The sequence below is a fragment of the Oncorhynchus keta genome, chromosome 28, assembly GCF_023373465.1.
Source record: "Oncorhynchus keta strain PuntledgeMale-10-30-2019 chromosome 28, Oket_V2, whole genome shotgun sequence".
NCBI classification, from domain to species: domain Eukaryota; kingdom Metazoa; phylum Chordata; class Actinopteri; order Salmoniformes; family Salmonidae; genus Oncorhynchus; species Oncorhynchus keta.
In genome coordinates, this window is record NC_068448.1 from 436,784 (window position 1) to 457,525 (window position 20,742).

Genomic DNA, 20,742 nt, shown 5'->3' on the forward strand with positions numbered 1-20,742 from the left:
ACCCATGATGGACATTTTTTTTTTCATCTGTATTTTAAATTCATTGCTCAAGGGAGCATCAACATTTTACATTTACATAATGTAGCAGACGCCCTTATCCAGAGTAACTGGATACTGGTCGCCCGTTGGAATCCGAACCACAACCCTGGCTCTACCAACTGAGACACTCAGGGTAACCAGAAGAAGAAAGGGAAGCGCTAGAAGGTTCTCTTTGGTAAAGGTGTAAATGTAAATTAAAAGAAAAATCCAGGATTATTGTTACGGCATGAACAAACATTTGTAAAGTAATTTCTAAACTCTGACGTGTTTTGTCAGAGTTTGTCTGTGTTCAACCATACCTGCCTCTGCAGCTCATTGTCAGGCAGTGGTCTCTCCTCTTCTTTAATAAAACCCTCATCCTCTCTGAACTTCTCCATGGCCTCTTCTCCCAGCTCGTAGAAGCGGATCTCCTCAGAGAAGATGTCTATGGGCACGTTGACAGGTCTCCTGATACGCCCACCTGACTGGTAGTAGTAGAGGATGGCGTCGAAGCTGGGCCGGTTCCTGTCGAAGAAATACTCGTTCCTCAGAGGGTCAAAGTACCTGGAGAAAGAGAGGGGGGGGATAGAGAGAGGCCGATACATATGCAGTAATACTTCATTTACAGACAGACAGAGACAAACACAGAGACAGACAGACAAATAGACATGCAGACAGACAGAGACAGAGAGGCAGACAGGGAGACAGAGAGGCAGACAGGGGGACAGGCAGACAGGCAGACAGACAGACAGACAGACAGACAGACAGACAGACAGACAGACAGACAGACAGACAGACAGACAGACAGACAGACAGACAGACAGACAGACAGACAGAGAGGCAGACAGGCAGACAGGCAGGCAGGCAGGCAGAGACAAACACAGTGACAGACAGACATATAGGCAGACAGAGATATAATTGATATATTGATAGTTAATTGATTAATTGTCAGCAGAAGACATGACGTGTTAAGACAATAACCAGTAGAGAGTATGTCCTTCTGTACCTCATCCTGGTCAAGGTTAGAGTTACCATAAAGTACAATACAATAAATAGTCAACAGTTAAAGTACCTCATAACAAATCGGGTCAATATCAGGGGATATCTTTATTTCAACTAGATCTCACAGTCTCACGTCACAATTAGATGTTCATCCATGTTTCTCAAACATTACATTTCAAAGTTGTTCCAAATGTTGTACCAAACGAAGTGTTTAGGGTGAAGTTTAGACATTAACACCACATTTTTAAGGTTAGGTTAAAGGTTAAACATTTGTCTCAGAAATCTCAAGGTTAGACATTAACTCAGAGTGGTTAAAGTAAAGGATAAGGTTTAAAACAAAAATATCAAGAACACTATGACTGGATTCGAACTTGCAACCAGAGGCAGATGCTTAAGCCCATCCCCAACTCCCTCGAGAAACCTACTTGAAGGTAACATCGCTTACTGCTGCCCCTAGTGGTCAAATTCCACTTCATCTCCTGACATCCTCAGGCGTGGACGGACATCAAATAGTGACTTGTATCACAGGTGACCCGGCTGATTTATATTTACTGACAACAAGGTTGATGAAATCCGAGCAAGGGTAGCATTCCAGAGGGACATCAGAGACTGTAACGTTCTCTGCTTCACGGAAACATGGCTCACTGGAGAGACGCTATCGGAATCGGTGCAGCCAGCTGGTTTCTCCACGCATCGCGCCGACAGAAACAAACATCTTTCTGGTAAGAAGAGGGGCGGGGGCGTATGCTTCATGGTTAACGTGATGTGGTGTTGCCACAACAACATACAGGAACTCAAGTCCTTCTGTTCACACAATCAAATGTCGATTATCTACCAAGGAAATTCTCTTCGATTATAATCACAGCCGTATATATTCCCCGAACAGACACATCGATGGCTCTGAACGAACTTTATTTGACTATTTGCAAACTGGAATCCATATATCCGGAGGCTGCATTCATTGATGGGGATTTTAACAAGGCTAATCTGAAAACAAGACTCCCTAAATTTTATCAGCATATCGATTGAACCAGGGCTGGAAAACCTTGGATCATTGTTACTCTAACTTCCGCGACGCATATAAGGCCCTGCTCCGCCCCCTGGAAAAGCTGACCACGACTCCATTTTGCTGATCCCTGCCTACAGACAGAAACTAAAAGAAGAAGCTCCCGCGCTGAGGTCTGTTCAACGCTGGTCAGACTAAGCTGACTCCACACTCCAAGACTGCTTCCATCACGTGGACTGGGATATGATCCGTATTGCGTCAGACGACAACATTCACGAATACGCTGATTCGGTGAGCGAGTTCATTAGAACGTGCGTTGAAGATGTCGTTCCCATAGCAACGATTAAAACATTCCCAAACCAGAAACCGTGGATTGATGGCAGCATTCGTGTGAAACTGAAAGCGAACCACTGCTTTTAGTCAGGGCAAGGTGACCATGACCGAATGCTTTTAATCAGGGCAAGGACAAAGTGACTGGAAACATGACCGAATACAAAAAGAAAACAGTGTAGGAAAACATTTAAACTGACACGGCCCGCAACTAAAACATGCGGACCCTCCTTCACTGCAGCCGAGGCGTGTCAACGCGGCTGCATCCCCAGCCGCGCCCTCAGAGCATGCGCAGACCAGCTGGCTGGTGTGTTTACGGACATATTCAATCAATCCCTATCCCAGTCTGTTGTTCCCACATGCTTCAAGAGGGCCACCATTGTTCCAGTTCCCAAGAAAGCTAAGGTAACTGAGCTAAACGACTACCGCCCCGTAGCACTCACTTCCGTCATCATGAAGTGCTTTGAGAGACTAGTCAAGGACCATATCACCTCCATCCTACCTGACACCCTAGACCCACTCCAATTTGCTTACCGCCCAAATAGGTCCACAGACGATGCAATCTCAACCACACTGCACACTGCCCTAACCCATCTGGACAAGAGGAATACCTATGTGAGAATGCTGTTCATCGACTACAGCTCGGAATTTAACACCATAGTGCCCTCCAAGCTCGTCATCAAGCTCGAGACCCTGCGTCTCGACCCCACCCTGTTCAACTGGGTACTGGACTTCCTGACGGGCCGCCCCCAGGTGGTGAGGGTAGGTAACAACATCTCCACCCCGCTGATCCTCAACACTGGGGCCCCACAAGGGTGCGTTCTGAGCCCTCTCCTGTACTCCCTGTTCACCCACGACTGCGTGGCCACGCACGCCTCCAAATCAATCATCAAAGTTTGCGGACGACACAGCAGTGGTAGGCTTGATTACCAACAACGACGAGACGGCCTACAGGGAGGAGGTGAGGGCCCTCGGAGTGTGGTGTCAGGAAAATAACCTCACACTCAACGTCAACAAAACTAAGGAGATGATTGTGGACTTCAGGAAACAGCAGAGGGAACACCCCCTATCCACATCGATGGAACAGTAGTGGAGAGGGTAGTAAGTTAAGTTCTTCGGCGTACACTTCACAGACAAACTGAATTGGTCCACCCACACAGACAGCATCGTAAAGAAGGCGCAGCAGCGCCTCTTCAACCTCAGTAGGCTGAAGAAATTCGGCTTGTCACCAAAAGCACTCACAAACTTCTACACAATCGAGAGCATTCTGTTGGGCTGTATCACCGCCTGGTACGGCAACTGCTCCGCCCACAACCGTAAGGCTCTCCAGAGGGTAGTGAGGTTTGCACAACGCATCACCGGGAGCAAACTACCTGCCCTCCAGGACACCTACACCACCCGATGTCACAGGAAGGCCATAAAGATCATCAAGGACAACAACCACCCGAGCCACTGCCTGTTCACCCCGCTATCATCCAGAAGGCGAGGTCAGTACAGGTGCATCAAAGCTGGGACCGAGAGACTGAAAAACAGCTTCTATCTCAAGGCCATCAGACTGTTAAACAGCCACCACAAACATTGAGTGGCTGCTGCCAACACACTGACTCAACTCCAGCCACTTTAATAATGGGAATTGATGGGAAATGATGTAAATATATCACTAGCCACATTAAACAATGCTACCTAATATAATGTTTACATACCCTACATTATTCATCTCATATGTATACGTATATACTGTACTCTATATCATCTACTGCATCCTTATGTAATACATGTATCACTAGCCACTTGAACTATGCCACTTTGTTTAAATACTCATCTCATATGTATATACTGCACTCAATACCATCTACTGCATCTTGCCTATGCCGCTCTGTACCATCACTCATTCATATATCTTTATGTACATATTCTTTATCCCCTTACACTTGTGTCTATAAGGTAGTAGTTTTGGAATTGTTAGCTAGATTACTTGTTGGTTATTACTGCATTGTCGGAACTAGAAGGACAAGCATTTCACTACACTCGCACTAACATCTGCTAACCATGTGTATGTGACCATTAACATCTGCTAACCATGTGACCATTAACATCTGCTAACCATGTGTATGTGACAAATAACATCTGCTAACCATGTGTATGTGACAAATAAAATTTGATTTGATTTGGATTTGATTTGATATCTTATTTTATGCGATATAAGGAGTATTTGGTATTTTATGAGGATCCCCATTAGCTGTTGCAAAAGCAACAGCTACTCTTCCTGGGGTCCAAACAAAACATGAATCATGACACAATACAGAACATTAATAGATAAGAACAGCTCAAGGACGGAACTACGTAAAAAAAATTGGAGGCACACGTAGCCTACATATCAATACACACAAACTATCATCAAATATGGGAGAGGCGTTGTGCTGTGAGGTGTTGCTTTATCAGTTTTTTGAAACCAGGTTTGTTGTTTATTTGATCAATATGAGATGGAAGGAAGTTCCGATAAAAAAAACTCTATAAAATGCTGCATGTTTTCTTGAATTTGTTCTGGATTTGGGGACTGTGAAAAGCCCCCAGGTGGCATGTCTGGTGGGATAAGTGTGTGTGTCAGAGCTGTGTGTAAGTTGACGAAGCAAAACATGTGGGATTTTCAACACATCAACACATGCATGTTTCCTATAAAAAGAAGTGATGCAGTCAGTCTGAATGTGGAACATCACATCATTGGCATATACAGTTGAAGTCGGAAGTTTGCACAAACCTTAGCCAAGTACATTTAAACTCAGTTTTTCACAATTCCTGACATTTAATCCTAGTAAAAATCTCCTGTATTAGGTCAGTTAGGATCACCACTTCATTTTAAGAATGTGAAATGTCAGAATAATAGTAGAGAGAATTATTTATTTCAGCTTTCATTTCTTTCATCACATTCCCAGTGGGTCAGAAGTTTACATACACTCAATTAGTATTTGGTAGCATTGCCTTAAAATTGTTTAACTTGGGTCAAATGTTACGGGTAGCCTTCCACAAGCTTCCCACAATAAGTTGGGTGAATTTTGACCCATTTCTCCTGACAGAGCTGGTGTAACTGAGTCAGGTTTGTAGGCCTCCTTGCTTGCACACGCTTTTTCAGTTCTGCCCACAAATGTTCTATAGGATTGAGGTCAGGGCTTTGTGATGGCCACTCCAATACCTTGACTTTGTTGTCCTTAAGCCATTTTGCCACAACTTTGGAAGGATGCTTGGGGTCATTGTTCCTTTGGAAGACCCATTTGGGGATTTAACTTCCTGACTGATGTCTTGAGATGTTGCTTCAATATATCCACATCATTTTCCTCATCATGGTACCATCTATTTTGTGAAGTGCACCAGTCCCTCCTGCAGCAAAGCAGCCCCACAACATGATGCTGCCACCCCCATGCTTCACGGTTGGGGTGGTGTTCTTCGAAGCCTCCTCCCTTTGTCCTCCAAACATAACAATGGTCATTATGGCAAAACAGTTATATTTGTGTTTCATCAGACCAGAGGACATTTGTCCAAAAAAGTACGATCTTTATCCCCATGGTAGCTGCAAACCATAGTCTGGCTTGGTTCTGGCAGTTTTGGAGCAGTGGCTTCTTCCTTGCGGAGCGGCCTTTCAGGTTATGTCGATATAGGACTCGTTTTACTGTGGATATAGATACTTTTGTACCAGTTCCTCCAGCATCTTCACAAGGTCCTTTGCTGTTGTTCTGAGATTGATTTTCACTTTTCACACCAAAGTACGTTCATCTCTAGGAGCCAAAACTCGTCTCTTTCCTGAGCGGTATGACAGCTGCGTGTTTACACTCGCATACTATTGTTAGTACAGATTAAAGTGGCACCTTCAGGCGTTTGGAATTTGCTCCCAAGCGTGAGTCAGTCTTGTGTAGGTCTACAGTGTTTTATCCTGAGGTCTAGCTGATTTCTTTTGATTTTCCCATGATGTCAAGCAAAGAGGCACTGGGTTTGAAGGTAGTTCTTGAAATACATCCATAGGTATACCTCCAATTGACTCAAATGATCACAATTAGCCTATCAGAAGCTTCTAAAGCCATGACATCATTTTCTGGAATTTTCCAAGCTGTTTAAAGGCACAGTCAACTTAGTGTATGTAAACTTCTGACCCACTGGAATTGTGATACAATGAATTATAAGTGAAATAATCTGTCTGTAAACAATTGTTGGAAAAATGACTAGTGTCCTGCACAAGGTAGATGTCCTAACCGACTTGCCAAAACTATAGTTTGTTAACACGACATTTATGGAGCGGTTTATTTTATTTTTTATTTCACCTTTATTTAACCAGGTTGGCCAGTTGAGAACACCTTTATTTAACCAGGTAGGCTAGTTAACACCTTTATTTAACCAGGTAGGCTAGTTGAGAACACCTTTATTTAACCAGGTTGGCTAGTTAAGAACAGGTTCTCATTTACAATTGCGACCTGGCCAAGATAAAGCAAAGCAGTTCGACACATACAACGACACAGAGTTACACATGGAGTAAAACAAACATACAGTCAATAATACAGTATAAACAAGTCTATATACAATGTGAGTAAATGAGGTGAGATAAGGGAGGTAAAGGCAAAAAAGGCCATGGTGGAAAAGTAAATACAATATAGCAAGTAAAACACTGAAATGGTAGATTTGCAGTGGAAGAAGGTGCAAAGGAGCTAAATGTATAAATAAATAAATACAGTAGGGAAAGAGGTTGTTGTTTGGGATAAATTATAGATGGGCTGTCTACAGGTGCACCAGCTGCTCTGACAGCTGGTGCTTAAAGCTAGTGAGGGAGATAAGTGTTTCCAGTTTCAGAGATTTTTTGTAGTTCGTTCCAGTCATTGGCAGCAGAGAACTGGAAGGAGAGGCAGCCAAAGGAATAATTGGTTTTGGGGGTGACCAGAGAGATATACCTGCTGGAGCGCGTGCTACAGGTGGGTGCTGTTATAATGACCAGCGAGCTGAGATAAGGGGGGACCTTGCAGGGTCTTGCAGATTACCTGGAGCCAGTGGGTTTGGCGACGAGTATGAAGCGAGGGCCAGCCAACAAGAGCGTACAGGTCGCAGTGGTGGGTAGTATATGGGGCTTTGGTGACAAAACGGATTGCACTGTGATAGACTGCATCCAGTTTATTGAGTGGAGTGTTGGAGGCTATTTTGTAAATGACATCGCCAAAGTCGAGGATCAGTAGGATGGTCAGTTTTACAAGGGTATGTTTGGCAACATGAGTGAAGGATGCTTTGTTGCAAAATAGGAAGCCAATTCTTGATTTAACTTTGGATTAGAGATGTTTGATGTGAGTCTGGAAGGAGAGTTTACAGTCTATCCAGACACCTAGGTATTTGTAGTTGTCCACATATTCTAAGTCAGAGCCATCCAGAGGAGTGATGTTGGACGGGCGGGCAGGTGCAGGCAGCGATCGGTTGAAGGGCATGCATTTAGTTTTACTTGTATTTAAGAGCAATTGGAGGCCACGGAAGGAGAGTTGTATGGCATTGAAGCTCGTCTGGAAGGCTGTTAACTTCTTATGGTATAAGGGACGCTTGCGTCACACCTGGCCAAAACCAGGGAAAATGCAGCGCGGCAAATTAAAATAAACGTTCATTAAATCACACATGTAAGATACTAAATTAAAGCTACACTCGTTGTGAATCCAGCCGACGTGTCAGATTTTGAAAAGGCGCTTCGGCGAAAGCATAAGAAGCTATTATCTGATGATAGCACAACAGTAAACAAAGAGAGTAGCATATTTCAACCCTGCAGGCGCTATACAAAACGCAGAAATAAAATATAAAACATAACTTACCTTTAACGAGCTTCTTTTGTTGGCACTCCAATATGTCCCATAAACATCATAATTGGTCATTTTGTTCGATTCATTCCGTCCATATATATCCAAAATGTCAATTTATTTGGCGGGTTTGATCCAGAAAAAACAGCTTCCAAATTGCGCAACGTGACTACAAAATATTTCAAAAGTTACCTGTAAACTTTGCCAAAACATTTCAAACTACTTTTGTAATACAAGTTTAGGTATTTCTAAACATTAATAATCGATCAAATTGAAAACGGGTCTATCTGTTTTCAATAGAGGACAAGAGGAAACTAACGCTACTGTTCAAGTCTTGCACAACTCTCAACAGTGTTACCCATTTCCTAGTTGGCCCTACTTCTTCATTGCACAAAGGAATAACCTCAATCAAATTCTAAAGACTGGTGACATCCAGTGGAAGCGGTGGGAACTGAAAAGAAGTTCAAAAGAAATATCGCATCCCAAGGAGAGCTCACTGAACAGACAAATCTGAACGGTGAGGGCCAGAAGTATACAGAATGGTGTCATCTGCGTAGAGGTGGATCAGAGAATCACCAGCAGCAAGAGAGATAGGTCAGTAGCAGTTAGGGTCAAGAGTGTCCCCCCCTTTGAAGAGGGGGATGACCGCAGCTGCTTTCCAATCTTTGGAAATCTGAGATGACACGAAAGAGAGGTTGAACAGGCTAGTAATAGGGGTTGCAACAATTTCTGCAGATAATTTTTAGAAAGAAAGGGTCCAGATTGTCTAGTCCGGCTGATTTGTAGGGCTCCAGATTTTGCAGCTCTTTCGGAACATCACCTGACTGGATTTGGGAGAAGGAGAAATGGAGAAGGCTTGGGAGAGTTGCTGTGGGGGGTGCAGAGCTGTTGACCGGGGTAGGGGTAGCCAGGTGGAAAGCGTGGCCAGCTGTAGAAAAATGCTTCTTGAAATTCTCAATTGTATTGGATTTATCGGTGGTGACAGTGTTTCCTATCCTCAGTGCAGTGGGCAGCTGGGAGGAGGTGTTCTTATTCTCCATGGACTTTACAGTGTCCCAGAACTTTTTTGAGTTTGTGTTGCAGGAAGCAAATTTCTGCTTGAAAAAGCTCACCTTGGCTTTTCTAACTGCCTATGTATATTGGTTTCTAGCTTCCCTGAAAAGTTGCATATCACGGGGGCTGTTTGATGCTAATGCAGAACGCCATAGGATGTTTTTGTGTTGGTTAAGGGCAGTCAGGTCTGGGGAGAACCAAGGGCTATATCTGTTCCTGGTTCTACATTTCTTGAATGGGGCATGCTTATTTAAGATGGTAAGGAAGTAATTTAAAAAAATAATAACCAGGCATCCTCTACTGTCGGGATGAGATCAATATCCTTCCAGGATACCCCGGCCAGGTCGATTAGAAAGGCCTGCTCGCTGAAGTGTTTCAGGGAGTGTTTGACAGTGATGAGTGGAGGTCGTTTGACCGCTGACCCATTACGGATGCAGGCAATGAGGCAGTGATCGCTGAGATTTTGGTTGAAAACAGCAGAGGTGTATTCAATACAGAAGGGTTCATTGATAATTGTGTGAGATTGAGGGCATCGAGCTTAGATTGTAGGATCGCTAGGGTGTTACGCCTTTTCCAGTTTCGGTCCCCTAGCAGCACGAGCTCTGAAGATAGATGGGGGGCAATCAGTTCACATATGGTGTCCAGAGCACAGCTGGGGGAAGAGGGTGGTCTATAGCAGGCGGCAACGGTGAGAGACTTGTTTTTAGAGAGGTGGATTTTTAAAATTAGAAGTTCACATTTTTGGGGTAGAGACCTGGATAGTAGGACAGAACTCCTACTACCCCCTTTGGACACTCTATCTTGTCTAAAAATGTTGTAGTTAGGAATGGAGATTTCCGAATTTTTGGTAGTCTTCCTATGCCAGGATTCAGACACGGCTAGAATATCCGGGTTGGCAGAGTGTGCTAAAGCAGTGAATAAAACAAACTTAGGGAGGAGGCTTCTAATGTTAACATGCAGGAAACCAAGGCTATTACGGTTACAGAAGTCATCAAAAGAGAGGGCCTGGGGAGTTGGAGTGGAGCTAGGCACTGCAGGGCCTGGATTCACCTCTACATCACCAGAGGAACAGGAGTAGGATAAGGGTAAGGCTAAAAGCTATGATAATTGGTCTTCTAGAACGTCCGGAACAGAGAGTAAAAGGAGGTTTCTGGGGGTGATAATATAGCTTCAAGGTATAATGTACAGACAAAGGTATGGTAGGATGTGAATACAGTGGAGGTAAACCGAGGCATTGAGTGATGATGAGAGAGATATTGTCTCTAGAAACATCATTGAAACCAGGTGATGTCATCGTATGTGTGTGAGGTGGAACTGAAAGGTTGGATAAGGTATAATGAGCAGGGCTAGAGGTTCTACAGTGAAATAAGCCAATAAACACTAACCAGGACAGCAAGGGACAAGGCATATAGACATTAAGGAGAGGCATGCTTCGTCGAGTGATCATAAGGGTCCAGTGAGTAGTGAGGTTGGTTGGGGTCACGGCGATTCAGACAGCTAGCCGGGCCATCGGTAGCAAGCTAGCATAGGATGGAGGTTTGTTTTTAGCCACCTCGTGCGTTTCCATCAGTAGATTTGTGGGGTTCCGTGTGGCAGAGGGGACCAATCCAATTGTCAAAATAGATATAGTTGTAGTGACCCAAGAAAAATTGTCCGATAGACGTATTCAGATAGCAGTCGTTAAGACAGCTAACGATTAGCGGGCCGCAGATGGGCGTTCAGGTAACGTTGCGATGGAGGAGCCAGCCGGATAACTCCCTCGGGCAGATAACATCGGTAGTCCAGTTGTGAAGGGCCGGTGGAGCTCCGCATCGGCAGTAAAACGGGTCCGGATAGGTGGTTGTAGCCCAGGAGTGACTGATGGAACTCTTCAGCTGGCTAGCTCCGGAACAATTGATGTATTACTCCGGGATCGACGTAAGCCAATAGTCACACGGATAGCAGCTAGCTAGCTGCGAGATCCAGGTGTAAATGTCCAGAGTTAGCGGATTAAATCCGGGGATATGGAGAGAAAAATAGGTCCGGTATGTTCTGGTCTGAGTCACGTTGCACAAAACTGGCGATAGCTTTTCGAGCTAAAGGATAGCTGATGACCACAAACCGTGGTTAGCTCAATACTAACTTTAGCCAGTAAACTGGCTAGCTTCTGGCTAGCTTCTGGTTAGCTTCTGGTTAGCTTCTAGCTAGCTTCTAGCTAGCTTCTGGTTAGCTGGTGGTTAGCTTCTGGTTGGCTTCTGGTTAGCTTCTGGCTAGCTGCTGCAGGAGTACTTCTCCTGTCCTATTCGGTGTCCTGTGTGAATCTAAGTGTGCGTTCTCTAATTCTCTCCTTCTCTCTTTCTTTCTCTCTCTCGGAGGACCTGAGCCCTAGGACCATGCCCCAGGACTACCTGACATGATGACTCCTTGCTGTCCCCAGTCCACCTGGCCATGCTGCTGCTCCAGTTTCAACTGGCCTGGGCCCTAGGACCATGTCCCAGGACTACCTGACATGAGGACTCCTTGCTGTCCCCAGTCCACCTGGCCATGCTCCTGCTCCAGTTTCAACTGTTCTGCCTTATTATTATTCAACCATGCTGGTCATTTATGAACATTTGAACATCTTGGCCACGTTCTGTTATAATCTCCACCCGGCACAGCCAGAAGAGGACTGGCCACCCCACATATGCTCTCTCTAATTCTCTCTTTCTTTCTCTCTCTCGGAGGACCTGAGCCCTAGGACCGTGCCCCAGGACTACCTGACATGATGGCTCCTTGCTGTCCCCAGTCCACCTGACTGTGCTGCTGCTCCAGTTTCAACTGTTCTGCCTTATTATTATTCGACCATGCTGGTCATTTATGAACATTTGAACATCTTGGTCATGTTCTGTTATAATCTCTACCCGGCACAGCCAGAAGAGGACTGGCCACCCCACATAGCCCGGTTCCTCTCTAGGTTTCTTCCTAGGTTTTGGCCTTTCTAGGGAGTTTTTCCTAGCCACTGTGCTTTTACACCTGCATTGTTTGCTGTTTGGGGTTTTAGGCTGGGTTTCTGTACAGCACTTTGAGATATCAGCTGATGTACGAAGGGCTATATAAATAAATTTGATTTGATTTGATTTTGATTTGCTGGTTGGCTTCTGGCTAGCTTCTATGGATTTCAGATTTGAGGTAAATAATAATAATAATAATAATATATATTTGTTCTTTTTTTTAGTTAAACTAGTTAATGACTCCAACCTAAGTGTAAACTTACGATCTCAACTGTATATGGCTGTATGATCTCTGTGGTTACTTGTATCTGTATAGGGTGAACTCTATATGCAAAAAGGTTAAATGGTCCTCTTAGGAATTCTGTCTTATTTACATTGGTCTCGTCCCATACACAATCCTCTAAATGCTGTGACACCCTGTGGACATTGGGCCTGGGAGTGTTTATGTTACTGTAAACTTAGTGTGGTTTAATTGGTCAATGGTGGTTCGTTTTGGGTTCAAAGGTTACACGTTCAGATGTCACAAATGGATTTGAATGTATTATCCTTGTATCCAGTACACGGAGGAAGGTTGTATCATCAATTCTCATTTCTTAGTCTTCTAGGCTTCGTAAGCGTCTCTTTGTTCCTGCTTTGTCCTGTACGTTAACCTTAGGATCTATACGCTTGGAATAATGCCTTGTAATGTCTGTTAATGCTTTGTAACTTAAGCTTGATGCCTTGTCTGTGAATCCATTACTTTTACAATGTTAATTAAATGTCTGCCTTTGATATAGACAATTCTCAGACTAATTCTCGCTAAGGTCAACTCATCAAGTATATTTTAATTATCTTTATGGAGTCAGATAAATAAGTTATTTTCTTCGTTTTATTATGAGTCACAAGTGAGGTATTTATACTATCATATAAACTGTATGCACGTCAAATATTACTGTCCTCTACAACAGCATAGTAATCTACAGTGGAAGAAACAGTATAGTAATCTACAGTAGAAGAAACAGTATAGTAATCTACAGTAGAAGAAACAGTATAGTAATCTACAGTAGAAGAAACAGTATAGTAATCTACAGTAGAAGAAACAGTATAGTAATCTACAGTAGAAGAAACAGTATAGTAATCTACAGTAGAAGAAACAGTATAGTAATCTACAGTAGAAGAAACAGTATAGTAATCTACAGTAGAAGAAACAGTATAGTAATCTACTCTACAGTAGAAGAAACAGTATAGTAATCTACAATAGAAGAAACAGTGTAGTAATCTACAGTAGAAGAAACAGTATAGTAATCTACAGTAGAAGAAACAGTATAGTAATCTACAGTAGAAGAAACAGGATAGTAATCTACAGTAGAAGAAACAGTATAGTAATCTACAGTAGAAGAAACAGTATAGTAATCTACAGTAGAAGAAACAGTATAGTAATCTACAGTAGAAGAAACAGTATAGTAATCTACAGTAGAAGAAACAGTATAGTAATCTACAGTAGAAGAAACAGTATAGTAATCTACAGTAGAAGAAACAGTGTAGTAATCTACAGTAGAAGAAACAGTATAGTAATCTACAGTAGAAGAAACAGTATAGTAATCTACAGTAGAAGAAACAGGATAGTAATCTACAGTAGAAGAAACAGTATAGTAATCTACAGTAGAAGAAACAGTATAGTAATCTACAGTAGAAGAAACAGTATAGTAATCTACAGTAGAAGAAACAGTATAGTAATCTACAGTAGAAGAAACAGTATAGTAATCTACAGTAGAAGAAACAGTATAGTAATCTACAGTAGAAGAAACAGTATAGTAATCTACAGTAGAAGAAACAGTATAGTAATCTACAGTAGAAGAAACAGTATAGTAATCTACAGTAGAAGAAACAGTATAGTAATCTACAGTAGAAGAAACAGTATAGTAATCTACTCTACAGTAGAAGAAACAGTATAGTAATCTACAGTAGAAGAAACAGTATAGTAATGTCAGTAGAAGAAACAGTATAGTAATCTACAGTAGAAGAAACAGTATAGTAATCTACAGTAGAAGAAACAGTATAGTAATCTACAGTAGAAGAAACAGTATAGTAATCTACAGTAGAAGAAACAGTATAGTAATCTACAGTAGAAGAAACAGTATAGTAATCTACAGTAGAAGAAACAGTGTAGTAATCTACAGTAGAAGAAACAGTATAGTAATCTACAGTAGAAGAAACAGGATAGTAATCTACAGTAGAAGAAACAGTATAGTAATCTACAGTAGAAGAAACAGTGTAGTAATCTACAGTAGAAGAAACAGTATAGTAATCTACAGTAGAAGAAACAGTATAGTAATCTACAGTAGAAGAAAAAGGATAGTAATCTACAGTAGAAGAAACAGTATAGTAATCTACAGTAGAAGAAACAGTATAGTAATCTACAGTAGAAGAAACAGTATACTAATCTACAGTAGAAGAAACAGTATAGTAATCTACAGTAGAAGAAACAGTATAGTAATCTACAGTAGAAGAAACAGTATAGTAATCTACAGTAGAAGAAACAGTATGTGAACCCTTTGGAGTTAACTGGATTTCTACATAAATTGGGGCGGCAGGGTGGCCTAGTGGTTGTAGTGTATAGGCGGCAGCGTAGCCTAGTGGTTAGAGCGTTGGACTAGTAACCGGAAGGTTGCAAGTTCAAACCCCCGAGCCGACAAGGTACAAATCTGTCGTTCTGCCCCTGAACAGGCAGTTAACCCGCTGTTCCTAGGCCGTTATTGAAAATAAGAATTTTTTCTTAACTGACTTGCCTGGTTAAATAAAGGTAAAAATAAAATGTTATCTGATCTTCACAACAATAGACAAACACAGTGCGCTTAAACAAAGAACTAATATTATATTTTTCTTGTCTACATTGATAATTGACATCATTTAAAACATTCACAGTGTAGGTTGTGAATGTATGTGAACCCCCCAAGGCTAATGACTTCTCCAAAAGATAACTGGAGTCAGGAGTCAGCTAACCTGGAGTCCAATCAATGAGATGAGATTGGAGATGTTGGTTAGAGCTGCCTTGCCCTATAAAAAACACTCACAACATTTGAGTTTGCTATTCACAAGAAGCATTGCCTGATGTGAACCATGCCTCGAGCAAAAGAGATCTCAGAAGACATAATATTAAGAATGGTTGACTTGCATAAAGCTGGAAAGGGTTACAAAAGTATCTCTAAAAGCCTTGATGTTCATCAACTCACGGTAAGACAAATTGTCTCGTAAAACACTAAACAAGAATGATGTTCATGGGAGGACACCACGGTAGAATCCACTGCTGTCCAAAAAAAACATTGCTGCATGTCTGAAGTTCGCAAAAGAGCACCTGGATGTTCCACAGCGCTACTGGCAAAATATTCTGTGGACAGATGAAACTACAGTTGAGTTGTTTGGAAGGAACACACAACACTGTGTGGAGAAAAAAAAGGCACAGCACACCAACATCAAAAACTCATCCCAACTGTAAAGTCTGGTGAAGGAAGCATCATGGTTTGGGGCTGCTTTGCTGCCTCAGGGCCTGGACAACTTGCTATCATCGACGGAAAAATGAATTCACAAGTTTATCAAGACATTTTGCAGGAGAATGTAAGGCTATCTCTCTGCCAATCGAAGCTTAACAGAAGTTGGGTGATGCAACAGGACAACGACCCAAAACACAGAAGTAAATCAACAGATGGGCTTCAACAGAAGAAAATATGCCTTCTGGAATGGCCCAGTCAGAGTCCTGACCTCAACCCGATTGAGATGCAGTGTCCTGACCTCAACCCGATTGAGATGCAGTGTCCTGACCTCAACCCGATTGAGATACTGTGGGATGACCTCAAGAGAGCGGATCACACCAGACACCCCAAGAATATTGCTGAACTGAAACAGTTTTGTAAAGAGGAACGGTCCAACATTCCTCCTGATCATTGTGCCGGTCTAATCCGCAATTACAGAAAACGTTTGGTTGAGGTTATTGCTGCCATAGTAGTCAACCATTTATTAAATACAAGGGTTCACATACTTTTTCCACCCTGCACTTTGAATGTTTACCTGGTGTGTTAAATAAATACATTAAACATATAATTGTTTGTGTGTTATCAGTTTAAGAAGACTGTGTTTGTCTATTGTGAAGATCAGATACAAGTTTATGACCAATTTATGCAGAAATCAAGTTATTTCCAAAAGGTTCACATACTTTTTCTTGCCACTGTGTCGAAGTACTAAAGTTATCTCATTCTCTTTGAGGAGTTAACATACAGTATAACCAATATTACTAAATTACTATAGTCACCTCATTCTCTTCTAGGAGTTAACATACAGTATAACCAATATTACTAAATTACTATAGTCACCTCATTCTCTTCTAGGAGTTAACATACAGTATAACCAATATTACTAAATTACTATAGTCACCTCATTCTCTTCTAGAAGTTAACATACAGTATAACCAATATTACTAAATTACTATAGTCACCTCATTCTCTTCTTGAAGTTATATTATAACCAATATTACTAAAGGACTATAGTCACCTCATTCTCTTTGAGGAGTTAACATACAGTATAACCAATATTACTAAATTACTATAGTCACCTCATTCTCTTCTAGGAGTTAACATACAGTATAACCAATATTACTAAATTACTATAGTCACCTCATTCTCTTCTAGGAGTTAACATACAGTATAACCAATATTACTAAATTACTATAGTCACCTCATTCTCTTCTTGAAGTTAACATACAGTATAACCAATATTACTAAAGGACTATAGTCACCTCATTCTCTTCTAGGAGTTAACATACAGTATAACCAATATTACTAAAGGACTATAGTCACCTCATTCTCTTCTAGGAGTTAACATACAGTATAACCAATATTACTAAAGTACTATAGTCACCTCATTCTCTTCTTGGGGTCCCCCAGCAGGGTCTCAGGGAACTGGGAGAGGGTCTTCAGTTGAGTCTCGAAGCGCAGCCCAGAGATGTTGACGACCACGCGCTCACAGCACTCGTGGTCCGGTTGATTCCGTTCATACCGGTCCAGAGAGTGGTGACCTGGTAGAGTCACCAACTCCTCCAACATGTTGTCTCCACCGCACGCCACCACCGTCATCACATCGATGTCTGTCTCTGTGTAGCCGTGGTTTACGAGGGTGTCGCGGTCTCGGTGGTCGGCGTGGTCCTGGTGGGTCTTGGTAATGGAAGACGGTGGGGATTGAAGGAGACTGAGGTGGTCGTCCATGTGCACGCCGAGATAGACAGACGGAGACACATGCAGGGGCACCAGCTGTTCCCCCTCCGCGAGCCCCTGTTAGCCTGCCACCACCGCGGCTTCCCCTCCTCCGTCTCCTCTCTCTCGCTCTCTCCCTGTCTGTCTGCTCTTCTCACTCAGTCTGTCTATCTCCAATTGGTGTTCACTCCCACGACGCGAGAGCTGTGGTTTATAAACATGGGAGCACTACCCCAGTCCCTGGCAGGCAACCCCCTCTCTCTCTCTCTCTCTCTCTCTCTCTCTCTCCTCTCTTTCTCTCCTCTCTTTCTCTCCTCTCTCTCCTATCAGAGCGTGGACAGACATAAACACTGAGTATCAGACGCGTCACAACCCGACTCTTTGGGTCATGAACAACATGAATTATGAATGAAACGACAAGCAGGACGGCACCTTTTGATCAAGGTGACCGAGGACATTATTGGGTAGATAATTGGGTTAATAGTGTTTAATCAAAGGGGCTGAAAATCATTAAAAATATGACCTTTGTGGGAGTCTATGGACAACGTTTGACTCAACTACTCCATGGACAGATGTCCTCAACTACTCCATGGGCACATCTTCCCATGGAGTAGTTGAGGACGTGTGACAACACCGAGTATCCGATTGTTTCCCTGGCACTGTTCTTTCCAAATGGTAAAGTTTGTCGCAAAAAATTACATCCAAGTCTTACCGATATTAGCATGTTTCACAAATCATGTTTAGATCATCTACAAGTGCTTCACAATCAATTCTAAATACTTTCGGATTCAACTAAACACACTTATCCATAATAATAGTAATACATGGGATTTAAAGCACAAAAATTAATCTGGCATTTAAAAAAGGCAATTTAAATGGACAAATGTCCTCAACTACCTCATGGGCAGTTGTCCTCAACTACTCCATGGGAGGATGTCCTCAACTACTCCATGGGAAGATGTCCTCAACTACTCCATGGGAGGATGTCCTCAACTACTCCATGGGCAGTTGTCCTCAACTACTCCATGGGAGGATGTCCTCAACTACTCCATGGGAAGATGTCCTCAACTACTCCATGGGAGGATGTCCTCAACTACTCCATGGGCAGTTGTCCTCAACTACTCCATGGACAGTTGTCCTCAACTACTCCATGGACAGTTGTCCTCAACTACTCCATGGACAGTTGTCCTCAACTACTCCATGGGCAGTTGTCCTCAACTACTCCATGGGAAGATGTCCTCAACTACTCCATGGACAGTTGTCCTCAACTACTCCATGGACAGTTGTCCTCAACTACTCCATGGACAGTTGTCCTCAACTACTCCATGGGAGGATGTCCTCAACTACTCCATGGGAAGATGTCCTCAACTACACCATGGGCAGTTGTCCTCAACTACACCATGGACAGTTGTCCTCAACTACTCCATGGGCAGTTGTCCTCAACTACTCCATGGACAGTTGTCCTCAACTACTCCATGGGCAGATGTCCTCAACTACTCCATGGGCAGTTGTCCTCAACTACTCCATGGACAGATGTCCTCAACTACTCCATGGGCAGATGTCCTCAACTACCCCATGGACAAATGTCCTCAACTACTCCATGGACAGTTGTCCTCAACTACTCCATGGACAGATGTCCTCAACTACTCCATGGACAGTTGTCCTCAACTACTCCATGGACAGATGTCCTCAACTACTCCATGGACAGATGTCCTCAACTACTCCATGGGCAGATGTCCTCAACTACTCCATGGACAGTTGTCCTCAACTACTCCATGGACAGATGTCCTCAACTACTCCATGGGCAGATGTCCTCAACTACACCATGGACAAATGTCCTCAACTACTCCATGGACAGTTGTCCTCAACTACTCCATGGACAGATGTCCTCAACTACTCCATGGACAGTTGTCCTCAACTACTCCATGGACAGTTGTCCTCAACTACTCCATGGGAAGATGTCCTCAACTACTCCATGGACAGTTGTCCTCAACTACTCCATGGACAGTTGTCCTCAACTACACCATGGACAGTTGTCCTCAACTACTCCATGGGCAGTTGTCCTCAACTACTCCATGGACAGTTGTCCTCAACTACTCCATGGACAGTTGTCCTCAACTACTCCATGGACAGTTGTCCTCAACTACTCCATGGACAGTTGTCCTCAACTACTCCATGGACAGTTGTCCTCAACTACTCCATGGACAGTTGTCCTCAACTACTCCATGGACAGTTGTCCTCAACTACTCCATGGACAGTTGTCCTCAACTACTCCATGGGAAGATGTCCTCAACTACTCCATGGACAGTTGTCCTCAACTACTCCATGGACAGTTGTCCTCAACTACTCCATGGACAGTTGTCCTCAACTACTCCATGGACAGTTGTCCTCAACTACTCCATGGACAGTTGTCCTCAACTACTCCATGGACAGTTGTCCTCAACTACACCATGGACAGTTGTCCTCAACTACTCCATGGGCAGTTGTCCTCAACTACTCCATGGGAAGATGTCCTCAACTACTCCATGGACAGTTGTCCTCAACTACTCCATGGGAAGATGTCCTCAACTACACCATGGGCAGTTGTCCTCAACTACACCATGGACAGTTGTCCTCAACTACTCCATGGGCAGTTGTCCTCAACTACTCCATGGACAGTTGTCCTCAACTACTCCATGGGCAGATGTCCTCAACTACTCCATGGGCAGTTGTCCTCAACTACTCCATGGACAGATGTCCTCAACTACTCCATGGGCAGATGTCCTCAACTACCCCATGGACAAATGTCCTCAACTACTCCATGGACAGTTGTCCTCAACTACTCCATGGACAGATGTCCTCAACTACTCCATGGACAGTTGTCCTCAACTACTCCATGGACAGATGTCCTCAACTACTCCATGGACAGATGTCCTCAACTACTCCATGGGCAGATGTCCTCAACTACTCCATGGACAGTTGTCCTCAACTACTCCATGGACAGATGTCCTCAACTACTCCATGGGCAGTTGTCCTCAACTACACCATGGACAAATGTCCTAACTACTCCATGGACAGTTGTCCTCAACTACTCCATGGACAGATGTCCTCAACTACTCCATGGACAGTTGTCCTCAACTACTCCATGGACAGTTGTCCTCAACTACTCCATGGGAAGATGTCCTCAACTACTCCATGGACAGTTGTCCTCAACTACTCCATGGACAGTTGTCCTCAACTACACCATGGACAGTTGTCCTCAACTACTCCATGGACAGTTGTCCTCAACTACTCCATGGACAGTTGTCCTCAACTTGTCCTCACTCCATGGACAGTTGTCCTCAACTACTCCA

The 20,742-nt window shown here is 43.2% G+C and overlaps 1 protein-coding gene across 1 annotated transcript in view; it reads right to left on the bottom strand.

Annotated features, from left to right (window-relative positions):
- LOC118376551 (potassium voltage-gated channel subfamily A member 3) overlaps positions 1-17,544 on the bottom strand; it is a 34,471-nt gene extending 16,927 nt beyond the window's left edge. The window contains exons 1-2 of the mRNA XM_035763260.2: positions 17,079-17,544; positions 339-582 (exon numbers count right to left, since the gene is read on the bottom strand). Of these exons, the coding sequence (XP_035619153.1) occupies positions 339-582; positions 17,079-17,422 (588 nt within the window). The 5' untranslated portion in view covers positions 17,423-17,544. The remainder of the gene's footprint in view (positions 1-338; positions 583-17,078) is intronic.
- Between the last annotated feature and the right edge of the window lie 3,198 nt (positions 17,545-20,742).